At 40.0% G+C, this 15,135-nt stretch overlaps 1 protein-coding gene across 1 annotated transcript in view; it reads right to left on the bottom strand.

The window, feature by feature from the left end:
• YLPM1 (YLP motif containing 1) overlaps positions 1-14,912 on the bottom strand; it is a gene marked incomplete at its 5' end in the record, with an annotated part of 75,164 nt that extends 60,252 nt beyond the window's left edge. The window contains 4 exons of the mRNA XM_079699502.1: positions 1,538-2,532; positions 3,761-3,940; positions 4,888-5,124; positions 14,040-14,912. Coding sequence (XP_079555628.1) covers positions 1,538-2,532; positions 3,761-3,940; positions 4,888-5,124; positions 14,040-14,912 — 2,285 coding nt within the window. The remainder of the gene's footprint in view (positions 1-1,537; positions 2,533-3,760; positions 3,941-4,887; positions 5,125-14,039) is intronic.
• Positions 14,913-15,135: the final 223 nt, after the last annotated feature.

Below are 15,135 nucleotides of genomic sequence, written 5' to 3'. Positions count from 1 at the left end.
CATACTTCTCATATAGCAAATCAGTTACCATATCTAAAAGGTAATGCTCAATCCAGGAGATAAGTAGGAATTCAAATCAAGATGAAACACATGCCAAATAAATCAGCACTACAAATGCACTTGTAATCACTGACAGGATGAACATCACTGAATCACGGCATTAAACACAGTGCTTAACTAGTGCTCTTGCTCTGGGGACCCTCTGGACTCAGCTCCCACTATGTGGACTTAGGCTCTACTCTCCCACCTACATGATCCTGAGCAAGTTACCCAATCCTCTCAGCCCCAGTTTGTAAAGGGTAAATGTAGGGTATGAAACTGCCAAGTTCACAGGCTGTCGAGAAGACTTCATGGGATAATGTATGTAAAGCTTCTGACAAGGCTTCTGGTACTCAGTGGAATTCACGTTAATTGCCTTTAATTAGCTTTCATTTTTGGATGGAGTTCTGTTTTCTGAATATAAACTTGGAGAATAAAAAATATATTTTGTTTTCAAATATTGAAATTAGGTTTAAATTTAAAATGATGATGTAGATCCATCAACACTGAGATGGAAAACTAACCAATGCTGACAAGTGGAAAAACCAAGTTACACAAGTTACAAACTAATACACTTAGTATGCTTCAATTTTTTATGACATATGTTTTAAAAATTATTACCTCCAGATAGTAGAATTAGGTGACTTTTACATTTTTTCAATACTTTCCTGTCCTGTCTAAATTTTGTATAAGGAGTATTTCCAGTACAATTTCCAACTGGAAAAAAATCTGATTGAAAATGTTTTTCTATAAGAAAATTATCATTTAGGCCAACTTGGGGAAAAAATACTTTTACAAACTTGGAAAAATAAATTTAACACCTTTTAAAAGGTAAAAGAAAAAATTTAGAAACTACTAGTAAATGTTTTGTGTGCTTTTCTAAATAAAAATGTGGTTCAAACAAAAACATCTCCTAAACTGAGGAAAATATAAAGGATAAAAGTTCCACGGGGGCAGGGATTGTGTCTGTTATGTTACATTCACTGCTGGAAGCACAAATATTAATAAATATTTGCTGAACAAATGGATAAAAGTCCTATTTACCCTTACACTAAATTCCATTACCTTATTTCACTAGATGCTTATTCATTTTTATCTCCAACAGCTGGCATATCATGTCACAGAAAGTTACCAATCCAGTTATTTGTTACATAAACAAAAAGCAAAAAAGATCAATAAATTTAATAAAAATTGCTTTTGAAACTGACAGTCACTAAGGAATTGATAAGCATTACTCTAAACCACTACATTCATCCTGGACTAAAATCGCTACATACAGGATAAAAGCAATGACATCAAAGAAAGGGGGGCATGTTGTCATTTCTAGATTTCATTACGTCATGTCTAATAAGTGAACAACACTAACATTATTAACTGTAAACCAGGAATGTATATAAAAGTACAAAGAGAACGTAAAAGCCTACTCAGTCTGTATCAGCAAAGCAGCAAAACCACCCCCCCCACTCCCCACCCACTCCCAAAAAAAAGGCAGACCTACCTTGGGCCTCTTGGACCTTCCAAGTAACTGCTTCTAGGAGGATCTGGAAGCAATCCACCTGACCGCCCTGGCATGTCCTTGACTGAAGTGATTGGCTGAGATGGAGCAGCTGAAGACTCCCCAAGTCCTTGCTCAGATGAGAATGAACTGTACGGCAGAGCAGACTTGCTCAGTGGAGCTTTAGAATTCACTTGTTCAGATGGGCCAATGGCTGATTGCAATGGAGGATGGTAAGTTGAGGGTGGGGCTGAACCAAAGGACACAGGAGTGGGAAGCAGTGCTGGTCTAGGTTTCTCTGGAACTTGGGAGTTCTGAGAACTGGAGGCTGGTGGAACTGGGGCTGTTGTTAACTGAGGAGGTATCCCTTGTGGAACTCCAGGGGGAGGTATTCCTGGAGGAGGTGTGGCTGAAGATAATGGTGGGAGGGGCATAACAGGTGGAGGCGCTGTTGAAGAGAGAGACGGTGGGGGAAGAACTGGTGGCGGCCCTGCAGAAGAGAGGGAAGGCGGGGGTAGAACTGGTGGTGGCCCTGCAGCAGAGAGAGATGGAGGCATCACAGGTGGGGGCACAGAGGTTGGTAGAGAAGGTGGCATCACAGGTGGGGGCATGCCAGGTGGTGGCACTGAAGCAGGCAGGGCAGGGGGCATCACTGGTGGTGGCAATGATGGAGGCAATACCGGAGGAGGCATTGTTGGTAGAGGTGGAGGCATCTGAGAATATGGGACAAAAGGTGGCGGCATGGACATGTTCCCCATATACTGGTTCTTCATGTTCTGAAATGAACTGACTTTCTCCTGGAGATAGGTCTGAGTGGCTTTCATATGTCCCTGCCATGTTTTCCACTGCTTCTCATACTCCTGAAGCTGATCTTTATGAGGATAGGAATGAAGCTGTTCCTCCCACAGCTGAAACTCTCGCTCCCATTCTTGGTAGAGATGTTGAAACTGCTGCTGCTGCATCTCATAATGCCGCATCTGCAAATCTACAGACATCGTCTACAAATAAAGGGATAAAAATTATTTCAAGACATTCGTATAAGAAAATTAATCATAAGTTAAAATATGAATGAATCAAGGGCATTTGCAGCCTTAGGAAATTAGAACACAAGGCTTTGGGAGGCTAAGGATAAGCTTGTTAAATCCTTTCCATGATGATCATTCGCCTTTATCCCTTTGACTTATTTATATGTTATCACTGAGTTGGAAAAAAATCTACCAAACACTAAAGCAAATACCTATCTCAGCAATAAGTATTTTTCAAGTTTTTATTACTACTATGGGTCACTTTAAATATTACTATTGAAAATGATCTGTTATAGACATATAGGCATAAGTTTATACCTCACAGATACAAGACAAACAAGTATCTAAGTCACTTCATCTTTTGTGGTGCATTTGCTTAGGTTTTTTGTGGTGGTTGCTTCGATATTGCTGGTGGATTTCTGCTTGTTACTGCAGTGCTTTTCAGGCAAAATCACAGGTTAACTTGAAGTGACATAAGAAGCCTTGGTTCTTCTTCTTCTTCTTTTTTTTGGCCACTCTGCACAGCTTACAGGACCTTAGTTCCCCGACCAAGGATTGAACCCCACGCCCTCGGACGTGAAAACACAGAGTCCTAACCACTGGACCACCAGGGAATTCTTTTTTTTTTTTTTTTTTAATTGAAGTATAGTTGATTTACAATATTGTGTTAGTTTCAGGTGTACAGCAAAAAAATTAAAATATATATATATACACACACACACACACATTCTTTTTCAGATTCTTTTCCATTATAGGTTATTACAAGAGAGTGAATATAGCTCCCTGTGCTATACAGTTAAGTCCTTGTTGTTTATCTATTATATATATAGTAGTGTGTATCTGTTAACCCCAAACTCCTAATTTATCCCTCCCCCTGCTTTCCCCTTTGATAACCATAAGTTCGTTTCTATGTCTGTTGAGTCTGTAAGAAGCCCTGGTTCTTAAATCCCTTAGCAACAGTACTCTAACATCTGCCTGGGTTAACATGATCAGAAGATTCCACTATACCTGCCCTTCCCCAAGAGCATTTTCACAATACCACATTTCCCAAGCCCCCAGTAATGTGACAAATAACTACTTGGGCACTCCAGGGGAAACATCTGATATCTTTCCTTCTTCATACTTAAATCTCTTTCATGAGAAACAAATCCCTTTAACATCCTGGGGCAATTTCCCATGTGGCAACTGAGGAAGCGCTCACCTGTATATGTGGTGGATGCTGTATAATCTGCTGGTACTGTTGTAGGATCTGCTGTAACTGAGTGTGCTTCTGCATTATTCCCTGATACTGGAAGCCAACTCGATGCTGCTGGTGCTGCTGCCAGTGTGCTGCTGCAGCCTGCAACTGCTTTAACCTGGCGTCTTCTTCCGGGTCCTCAGACTAAAGATAAAAGAGAGGGTACAGTTTTTTTCTAAGTCATAAACAGCAACCAAATTAGTAAGAAACCTGAATATTTTATAAAGTATTGTGTTGTAATAGTGTTGTGTTATAAAGTCCAGAATCCCTGCAACTCTGAGAAAAGCTATTCTATCTTTAGATAAAATACCTAGTTCTATCTATACTGTGATCATGGATACTAATACAAAGGAATTTATAAATCCCATGGTCTTTACGAGAATAATCACCTCACTGTTCCTAAATAGGATAACCATTTCCCCAGCAGAAAATCAATCCACAGTTACTATCCTTTTCACTATATGAGAAATCTCTTTTTCACCTTAGTCACTTTTCACCAGCTGACTACAGTGTAATCATGTTTCATTAATGTTTCCACATAAGGCTCTTGGGAGAACAATGACCTTTGGACCAATGTGAGAACTTTCCATGTGCCAGTCAGTATGCTAAGCGACAAGGATTATCACATTTAATGCTTTAATAGCTCAATAAGAAAGCTACTATTTGAATATGCCCATTTTGTAGATGAGGAAATTGAAGCACAGAATGGTTAACTAACTTGCTCAGAGTCACCACCAGCAAGTAGCAATGCCTGGACTACAGCCCGGGCAGTTTGACAATAAAAGCTGAATCTCTTAATTATTGCCCTGTGCTGCCAATATGAAAACACCCACCCTTGCATCCCTTTAGTGCTTAGAGACACTCAATTCAGAAGAGTGTCTAATTCTTCACGCTCACTTAAATGACGAAAAAATGCCTTTTCTAAACCCGATATGGCACACATCTGACTATTCCACAAATGAAATTTTACATGCACTTAAAAAAAAAACACATGAAAATATATATCCATTTATAACAAAGGTACATATATATATGAATCATAAAAAAATGGAAGAACTTAATAAATACCAAGTAATTAATTTCATGGTTACCTGGGGTTCCTCAGGTGGGAGAGGAGGTGGTACGTCCTCATTAGGGGGCGGTAATGGGGGCTCCTCCGATGGAGGGGGTTCTGGTACTTGGCTGGTGGCAGGTACAGTAACTTCTTCCTTTACTGGCTCAGCTGCATCCTTTGCTACAACAGGACCTTTTTTGTGTCCCGGCAAATGCACTTTTGTCCTCTGCTGCAAACTAAGCAGGTGCTGTCGATACCAATACTGCTGCTGTTCCTACAACAGAAACCATTTTTAAGTCAGAAAGAGAAAAACAAATATCCTATATTAACGCATATACGTGGAACCTAGAAAAATGGTACAGATGAACCGGTTTGCAGCGCAGAAACAGAGACACAGATGTAAAGAACAAACGTATGGACACCAAGGGGGGAAAGTGGCTGGGCTGGTGGTGGTGTGATGAATTGGGAGATTGGGATTGACATGTATACACTGATGTGTATAAAATGGATGACTAATAAGAACCTGCTGTATAAAAAAATAAATTAAATTAAATTTAAAAATTAAAAAAAAAAAAGAATTTTAATCGACAATCCTGTATATCTGCAACTTGGTTTTGACAGGGAGCTACATTTGTGTCTGTGTTCATGTATTTATACATAAGAAAAGGCAAATCTGAACTGAGAAAGGCAAATAAATAAACACGATCTTTCAATTCCTCCCCCAAATTTATATATTTAAGTTAAACCATACATGTTAATTCAACATACTTCTCTATTCTCATTAAAAAAACATGCTTTTGGAGGTGAGAGTAGTCTTTCTGATAAAAGATCAGAGTAAATCTTTTCAGTATTCATAGCTATTGTTTTTAACTTGCCTTTAGTTGGTTCAGTTTTATCCATGGGGGTCTCGTGATTAATGAACATAATAGTCCTACCTCTTCTCTCTGTCTTCTCTTCGGCAGTGTCCTTCCCTCTTTTAAACACCTGCTGTATCATTTACCTTGCCATACCCAGGTATATATACATAAATGAAAATACACTGTGTTTTAGAATGCTTTCTATTTATTTTAAAAGTTTCACTTTGTCTTCCAAGTTATACTGTAATTTGATTTTCTGGAAGCTTATTTTGTGCTTCCACTTTCTAAAAATTACCACAATAATAAGTTTAATGTGGAAAAAAAATTAGAAGATATAGCCTATCCTGATTATTCATGGATTCTGTATTTGTGAATTTGCCAACTTGCTAAAATTTATTTCTAACTCAGAAATCAACACTCAGGGAACTTTCACAGTGATTTGTGGACACGCGTAGATGGGCAAAAAATTAGTTATCTGACTTGCACGTTCCTGTCTGAGGCAGAACACGGCCATGCTCTGCCTTTTTGTTTAGCCCTTATATTGTAAATAAGTGTTCTTTTCAAGGTCTATTTAGGGCCACATTTTTCACATTTCTGTACTTTTTGGTTGAAGATTTTGCTGTTTAAAATGGCCCCCAAGCATTGTGCTGAAGTGCTGTCTAGTATTCCTAAGTGCGAGAACGCTATGATGTGCCTTAAGAAGAAAATACTTGTGTTGGATAAGCTTCTTTCAGGCATGTGTTATAGTGCTGTTGGCTGTGAGTTCAATGTTAATGAATCAACAATATACATTAAATAAGTTGTTTTTAAACAGAAACACATATAAAACAAGGTTATGTATTGATTGGTTGAAGAAAATGTGACCAAAGGCCCACAGGAACCTAACCCTGCACTTCCCCTAGGAGCAATCGTTCAGTATTCACTAATTCAGGGCTCTTGACAACTTTATAAAATATAAATACCTCAAATAAAGAGACTCAACTACAAATAAGCAATAATTAAAATCAATTTAAAAAAATCTCACCGCTCAGAAATAACTACAGGATCTTCATTATCCCAGTGTTCACTATATAATTCCCCATGGTTACAAGGTGGCATAAGGAAAAAAAAGTTGTCATAACACTAAAATATTCACTAATGAACTGCCCTATATACTTCTATAATTAACAGCAGCATATAAACAAAAACAAAAACAATAGCATACATTTCTACTACAATTATAAAGATGCAGGATCTAGCAGAAGTACTACCAGTTAACAACCAAAAAGAATTTTTATAATAGGAACTGCAAAAGAGAATGACATGAATATCAAATGTTGAAAAACAGCCCTTGGAAAAATGTATAAATCCCTAAAATATTTTTTCAACATATTCAAAAATGAAATAAATGATGATAATAAAATGTTGTCACACAATTTTGTCACAAAAATTATAGTACAGAAACCTAATCTACACTTTATTCTTTATAAACTCTAAGACTCAGCTGTTCTTTATGATTTTTGAGCTTTATTTTTCAAGATTGTGTCCCAAATTAAATTTTTTACTTTTTACAATAAACTTTTGGTCCTTGTGTTAAATGGATTCATTTTACTTGCATTCACTGAGATTCATTATCTCTGGATAACCAGGATTTCCTATATTGTTACTATTTTACTGTATAACCTCTCCAATTTTACACATGCAAATATACATGATACTCTTTTCTCACGAAGCATACTGTCTTGTTATCTGTTTTCTCATTCGCAGAATGTAACTGTCTTGGGAGAGAGGTGTTTCATGCTTTTCTCATATCCTGTCTGGTGCTTAAGCATAGTGCTGGAACACACAGTAGAATGTCAATAAATAGTTGCTGATCAGCTAAAGAGTTCCCTTCTAGGCTACTAATTTCTATGACCTGAAACTTGCTACATCCCTTGGGAAGAGTAAATTCCATCTCACTAACTCCAACCTGAAGTTTGGGTCATGACTGGGTTTTTCTCTTTTTAATTATCATACACATAATCATCAGTTCCTGAAATATAATTACTTTTACTATTCAACATGAAAAAAAGAGAAAAAAACCTAACACACTGTTCATGATAGTCAACAATTATGTGGTATTAAAACATTTTCAACTTTCTTCCATTATTGTATGAAAATACTGAAAACAGCAACAGGCTTGTTTTTTAGCTTTAAAAAATTAATAAACTCTTTCAAGTAGAAGTTAAAAGTTTCCTTTTTTTTAAGTTACTTTGAAAGCATCACCAAAAGATACGAAGATGCAAACTATCTTTCATAAACTAGAAGCTAGTGGCTATAGATAGGAAGATTATTCAGGTCTCAATTCCTTATCAATTTATACCCACCTTATTCTCATGCTTTCTATCTTTGTCTTAGACCTAGTCTAAGGTTAAGAACCTTGTTAGGAGCTCAAGTACTTGTTGATTTACTAACAGTATGCACTGCAGATCAATTTCTATTTAATATGAACCCAATAAGCAGAACCAGATCTAATTCAATCCTAGGACGAGGCTTTGGCACATTTTTAAAGCTCTGCAAATGAATAATGATGAAATCATTCAGAAATGTCCTCATTGACCCCAGAGAAGGTTGCTTTATCTCTATTTTAAAAAGGAATAAAACCTGCCTGGACTTGCTAATGAAGCTGAAATAGTAGCCAGTTCTTCTGAATGTCCCATTATATCAGACAACTCCATCTCATATGGGATGTTAGTTCATAGGTAGAGGAAAATCACAGTAAATGTCACATTCAAAAAGAGACTGAATAGAGTTAAAAAGTAAGGATGTATTTGTCATAAATATCATTACCAAAAAAGATGCTAATTAATTCAGCAAGTATTTACTGACCACTTGCTACCAGTACAGTAAGGAACTAGGTACTAAATGATTCTCCAAGTAGGTAAATATAAAGAAGGAGGGACAGGGAGAGAGAGAGAGAGAGAGGATGAATGAATGAATGGATGAATGAATGAATGGACACATGTGTCTATGTGTGTGATGTTTTAAAGATTAATTTTGAAAGGTTGCCTTTCCTGTCCAGGTTGATTAGGATAAATGCCTGTAACATTAAATGTTCAGTGTCATACCCTAAAGCAAGTGGGATGGGGAGGGGGGACTTGGTAAAATAATGAAATGGATTTCCATTTTTTAAATTTATTTAAAATATATTTATTTTCAACATTTTTGAAGTTCACACTCTATTCCAGGAATTATGGTCCCATCTTAAAAAAAAAACAACAAAAACTCCTTTACTGTGCCTCTTCCTCCAGCTCCTGCCCACATTCTCTCTCTCTCCTTCAGTCAAACTTCTTAAAAGAGTTGTCTGTACTCACCATCCCCATTTCCTCACCTTCCATCACTCCTCAAATCAATGCAATATGGCTTCAGTCACTATGAAACTGCTCCTGCCAAGGTCAACAATAATCTACATGTCAGTAAATGCAAAAGATAACTCACAGTCTTCATCTTCCTTGACCTCTCAGCAGTAACACAGCTGACTATACCCTCCTCCTAGAAACAGTCTTCCCTTCACTTCTGTGGCACTGCACTGTCCTGATTTTCCATCTACCTATTTGGCCTTTCTTCCCATTGGTTCCCTTAGGTACTGTGGTTCTGCAGGGCTAGGCTCAATGTCCTTTAAACTTTATTCTTACTCTACACACACTCCTCAGGAGACCTCATCTATTTCTGTGCCTTCAAATACCATTTTTATGCTGATGACTCACACGACCATGTCTCCCAGATCTCACTTCTAGACTCCAGACCTGTATCTAACTTCTAACTGGACATCTCCATTTGGAATCTTATGTCTCAAGGATCTTAAACTCAGTACAAGTCTAAAACTTAACTCATCATTTTCCCTTCATCCCCAGACCTGTTCTTCCCCCTCCTGTAGGTTATTAGTATATGGAACCACCATCCACCCAGTTTTCTATTCCAGAAACCCAGGAATCGTCCTTGATGCTTCCGTCTCCACTACTACTCAACCTCCAACTGGATTCCAGCACCAAAATATTTCTCCAGTCTTTCCACTTCTCTCCATCTCCTCCATCACCATCCAAGTCCAAGACACTACTAACTCTTGCCTGGATCACTCTATTCACTATTCTCTCTAAATCACTCTTGCTCCTTTCGATTCCACTCTCCCCAAAGCAGTGTGAACTTTCAGAAAAGCCAATCTGTCACATTTGCCTATATAAAATCCTTCAATGGCTTCCTACTGCCCTTAGGATAAAGTCTTCATAGGTCCTCCCTGGCCTGGTTTGTACCTTCAGTAAGCCCTACTGAACTTAACTCTTTGAACTCTTATCAGGTTATTTCCTACCCATTCTTCAGGTTTCATTTAAATATTACTTGCAAAGGGAGATCTCTTCAATTAGGTCAGAGCTCCCAGCTATATTCAATCATTTGAAAAATATTTATTCTTCACCTACTATGTGCTAGACCCTGAGCAAAGCCCTGTGAATACAATGGTGAGCTTAAAAAAAAGCTAATCCTTATGGAATGGTCTAGTGATATTTTCTATTTTATAATTCCACAGCACCTTACACGTCTTCAATTACTTTTTAAATGTCTCTTCCCCGCATTGGAACAAGTGAATGAGGGCAGGTACCTTGTCTATTTTGTTCACCATTTCATCTCCAGTACTAAGCACAGTTCTTGGCACACAGCTGTTACTCAATATATATTTAAGTATTAAATAGTGACTAAGAACTCTAATCAAAGTCAACAGCTTTACCTAAACAAGTTTTAAGAATAAAAGAATAAATCACAGTTCATTAAAAAAAAGACCAGTATACATTTTAACTAGCCAGTCCTTTAAACACACAGAAAAGTTAATTCTTCAAAAAAGACACATTCCATTACATCACCACTTTACTCTGAAAACTAGAAATTAAATGGAAGAATATCAAGCACTTATCCTGTCTTTTCTATGCTAACTGTATGTCCAATCAAACAGCCCTAGTTCATGAGTGAAAGTTTTTCTTTACAGAATTCCTTATGGTAAATATAGAAGAAATAGCAGGAAAAAAATCACCATATTGTAACCTCTAACAAAGAAAAAATTTACTCAAGCAAAGACCATCAATGGATGAACCACTACATGAAATATTAGATGCAAAATTGATGGGAAACTTTACAGCAGAGAAACCAGTCACCCCCCTTGATCAATCTTGGCACCACTAACTATGGGACAACCAGTGAGTGGGGGCATTGAGTGACTCCTGATGGGATGCAAATGAAGTACACAGCACTACCTAGGTTACGAAGTACACTTGCCAAAAGAAAGGTGAACTTAAATCTAAGAAGGCTGCACAGTTAATGCCTAGTTTACAAAAAAAATGGGAGAGAGAGGAACAAGTCAAATGACACCAACGAGACAGCAGACAAATCCAGGACGTGGGACATTCTACAGGATAACTAACAGATTTTTCAACAAGCTCAATGGCAAGGGTAGAGAAGCAGAATAGGAGAGACTGACCTAAATCAGGGATTCTCAAGTGAGAGTGATTTTGCCCCCCAGGGGATATCTGGCAATATCTGGAAACATTTTTGGTTGTCACAACTGGGGGCTGCTGCTGGCATCTAGCAGGTAGAGGCCAGAGATGCTGCTAAACATCCTACAATGCACAAGACAGCCCCACAACAGAATTATTCTGCCCCAAAATGTTTATATTGAATCCCAATTTGAACAAACCATCAAAACTTTATTAAGTCCATGGGGGAATTTTAACATGGATAATATCAAGGAATTTTTATTAGTATGATGAGACAATAGGGGAAATCTGAACAGATCTGGTATTAGATGATAGAAACCTGTTAATTTTGTTAGGTGTTATAACGTGTTTACCTTAGAAAAAGTCCTTTAAAAAATGTCTAAGAATGTAGGAATGAAATGATGTGAGATCTAAGATTCATTTAAAAATATTTCAGCAAGAACAACAGTAAAGGGGCTTCCCTGGTGGCGCAGTGGTTGAGAGTCCGCCTGCCGATGCAGGGGACGCAGGTTCGTGCCCCGGTCCGGGAAGATCCCACATGCCGCAGAGCGGCTGGGCCCGTGAGCCATGGCCACTGAGCCTGCGCGTCCGGAGCCTGTGCTCCGCAACAGGAGAGGCCACAACACTGAGAGGCCCGCGTACCGCAAAAAACAAAAACAAAAACAAAACAACAACAACAATAAAGAACAACAGTAAAGGCCTAGGCGAAGCATACATGGCAAAATCTTGACAGCTGTTGAATCTGAGTGATGGGTATATGGGGAGAATCATACCATTTTCTCTACTTTTGTGCATGTTTAAAATCTTTCACCATAAAAAAATTTTTAATGAAATATTCCAAAAATAAAATATGAATCAACAAAGAAGGGTTAATTGTCAGAGATTGGCACTGGCATGAAGAAAATGTTTACCACCTAATAAACCAAAGTATCCTAAGTCTAGAACACGACAACTCTTGTATCTTATTCAACAAAACTTTGTGGAGAGCCGACAGTTGGCAAGACACTGTCCTAGGTGCTACAGGGGATAAAAAGGTAAGTGAGGCAGTCTCTGTCTGCAAGGGACTTACAATTTGAAGAACAGAGCCAAACCACATGGGTAAGCTGAAGCACGGCTTCACAGAGACCCTGATATTTGAGATGTGCCTCGAAAGCAATACAACTGTAAGGGGGGAGAGAGGGTTGAGGAAGTTGGGATGAATTCTAGAGAGAGGTAAAAAAAACCTAAAGAGGCTCAGCAAGGGCCTTCTTGATCTGGCCCATTCACACCTCTCAAATCTCATCTTCCACCACTTTCTTTACGGCTCTCATCAAAGAATTTGAGGCACTGAATAGTCAAAGCACTAAAAGAAGTTCACTATAGACAAAGGTACAAAGACAGAAAAACAAAAACAGTGTTCGTGCTAAATATTCATATTAAGGACCGGTCTGATTCCCGCCCCCATCCCCCACTACCAAAAAACAATTCATTTGTCTAAAAGAGGCCAGAAAAAGTCCAGTAGAGATGAGGATATAAATGTCATATTTTGGCTTGGACTAACTCTGAGAGTGCTGGACAACAAAAGCACTGGAAATTTCAGAGTGAGGTGGTAAAGGGGGCAAAAATTCCATCTCTATTATAATAGAGGAATCTGGAGAAATAACCTGATGGGATAGTACTAATTTGGTGTAAGCTAACAGAATCTCTCATTCTACTGTTTTATCCCAGCATCTCAAGTGTTTTCTCCTGATGATGTGCCAAGTACCACATCTTGCTTACTTAAAACAACCTGTTTCTCTTCTTAATTTCTAATGCCAAACCACTGTAAAATTAGAATAATGTCTTTTGGAAATCTTTATATGTAAATCTGAGCTTGTAGATTAAAAGATTCTCTTTTTTCACGAGGGAATCCAGGTAGATTAGTAATTGATAAAAGTGTCTATTTTAAGAAACCAAAACAAATTATTTCTTCCACTTTAATTTTATCTTCTTTCTTAAGAAAGGAATTCATATTACTGCTACCCTATCAATCTTTGACAGGGAAGCATCACTTGAAAGAGAAGTTTAGAAGAATGGCTCTCTCATGAATGAAGAGATGTCACAACCATTTTTTAAAAACTTGGCCGAATTCCAAGGCTGCTACTGTGGAGTAAATGGTAACAACAATGCAATGCAGCAAATTGGTCATGTCTTAAAACTATCTGTAAGTGATGTGAGAAAAGGATGTACGGGTCAGCTCCTTAAATGACCAACAGATTCCCAAAAAGGTCAAATATGTAGACTTCCCTAGGTATGGCATATATATCTATAAACATAATTAGGATGTTCCTGATTAGAACAAGATTTCCATCCTTCATTTGCTGAGACTTCTTAATTCAGGAAGCTGACAGCTATCAGTGGCCCTCAATTTTCTTTTAAAGCAACTAACTGGTCATAAGATTCATATGCATTTCAGGTGTCAGCTCTTTGAGAAGCTTCTTTTTTATGCCACCTCTAAAATAGAATTTTAGTTTAAGTTACAATTAAACAAGAACAACAAAAAAGCCCTTTGCAACAGCAACAAAACCTAGAAGCATGGTCAAAGGAAACCAAGGAATATATCTGAGAAGTAACTCTTGAGCCACCCCATCACTCTGGTGTCTAGAAATATCTTCAAACACTGTTCTTTTAATAATCCACATTTAGCTAATTAAAAAGCTGGGATGTCAGACCTTTGACTTTTATGGAATACTCTGGAGTGTAAATTAGCCAGTTATTGTGTGTTGGAATTAGGCTAAGCACTGGGTAAAGCCCCCAGGCCTGCTCACTTAGGGCCCTCTAGGTGAGAGACGCAGCTTGGGCAGATGTTTTCTTACCTGTGGAGTCATCGTAGAGGGATCTGGCTCAGGGGCAGCTTGCTGCTGTTCAGCACCCTTGTTCTTGGCCCCGCTCTCCAAAGGCTCTTGCTGGACAGTTGTCTTATTCCCAGAAGGGGCGGACGGCGGTGGCGGAGCTAGCAGCTGGGATTTAGAATGGCCTTGGGAGGGGCGGGAAGGAGATGCCTGAGAAGAGGGCAAGTAGGACTGGGAATGGCTCAAATAGGACTGCGAGGAGGAGGAAGAGGAAGAATAAGATGGAGTGGGCGCCAGGTAGGACTGGGAAGGTGGGGACTGAGAAGGGGACGGCTGAGCGGGAGGCAGGTAGGGCTGAGACGAGGCCGGGGGATAGTACGAGGGTGGTGGCTGAGGTGGAGGCATGTAAGATTGAGACGGAGGCATGTAAGACCCCGGCGGTACTGGGGGAGATTCAGGGGGAGAATCCAGCTCCATGGGAACCAAACCAGGAGGCCCGTCTCGTTGGTGGTGGAGCATCTGGTGTTTGTACTGCTGCTGCTTCTGATAGCTGAGAGCCGGCCCAGGCGGCGGGGGCATCGGCGGCGGCGGTGTCTGCCAGTCCCCGTAGCCGCCCCCCGGCATCACCGGCGGGGGTGGCAGGGGGGGCGGAGGAAGGTGATGGGGCTGGAGCACGCACTGCATTTGCTTCTGGTGCATCTGCTGCAGCTGCTGGAGCTGCGCCAGGTGCTGCTCGCGGAAGCTCATGAAGCCAGAAGAGGAGGGGGCCGCGGGAGTCGTCGAGCTCGAGTACCCGGGCCCCGGCGAGGCCTCAGGAAGCGCCACCGGCGGTGGCGGCGGGACCGGCGGCGGCGGATAGTGGCTGCTCCCGCCATACCGGCCCCAATTCGGGTACATATCGGAGAAGAAGGCGCAGCGCTCGTCCCGGCGTCGTTACGCTTCGCAACCGACCTCCAGGAGCTGCGGCGACGACGGCGACAGCCGGAACTCGCGGCGCCTACAGGCCCCGGAGCGTGTAAACGGAGCGCGCCAGTGCGCCGGCGCTACCGAGCTGCGCCCGCGACCGGGAAGGTGGGGACGGTACCGGGGCGATTACGCCTGCGCAGTAGCCACCGAGAGG

Source organism: Hyperoodon ampullatus (assembly GCF_949752795.1).
Source record: "Hyperoodon ampullatus genome assembly, chromosome: 3".
Classification (NCBI taxonomy): Eukaryota; Metazoa; Chordata; class Mammalia; order Artiodactyla; family Ziphiidae; genus Hyperoodon; species Hyperoodon ampullatus.
This window is presented reverse-complemented; position numbering and strand designations above follow the sequence as displayed.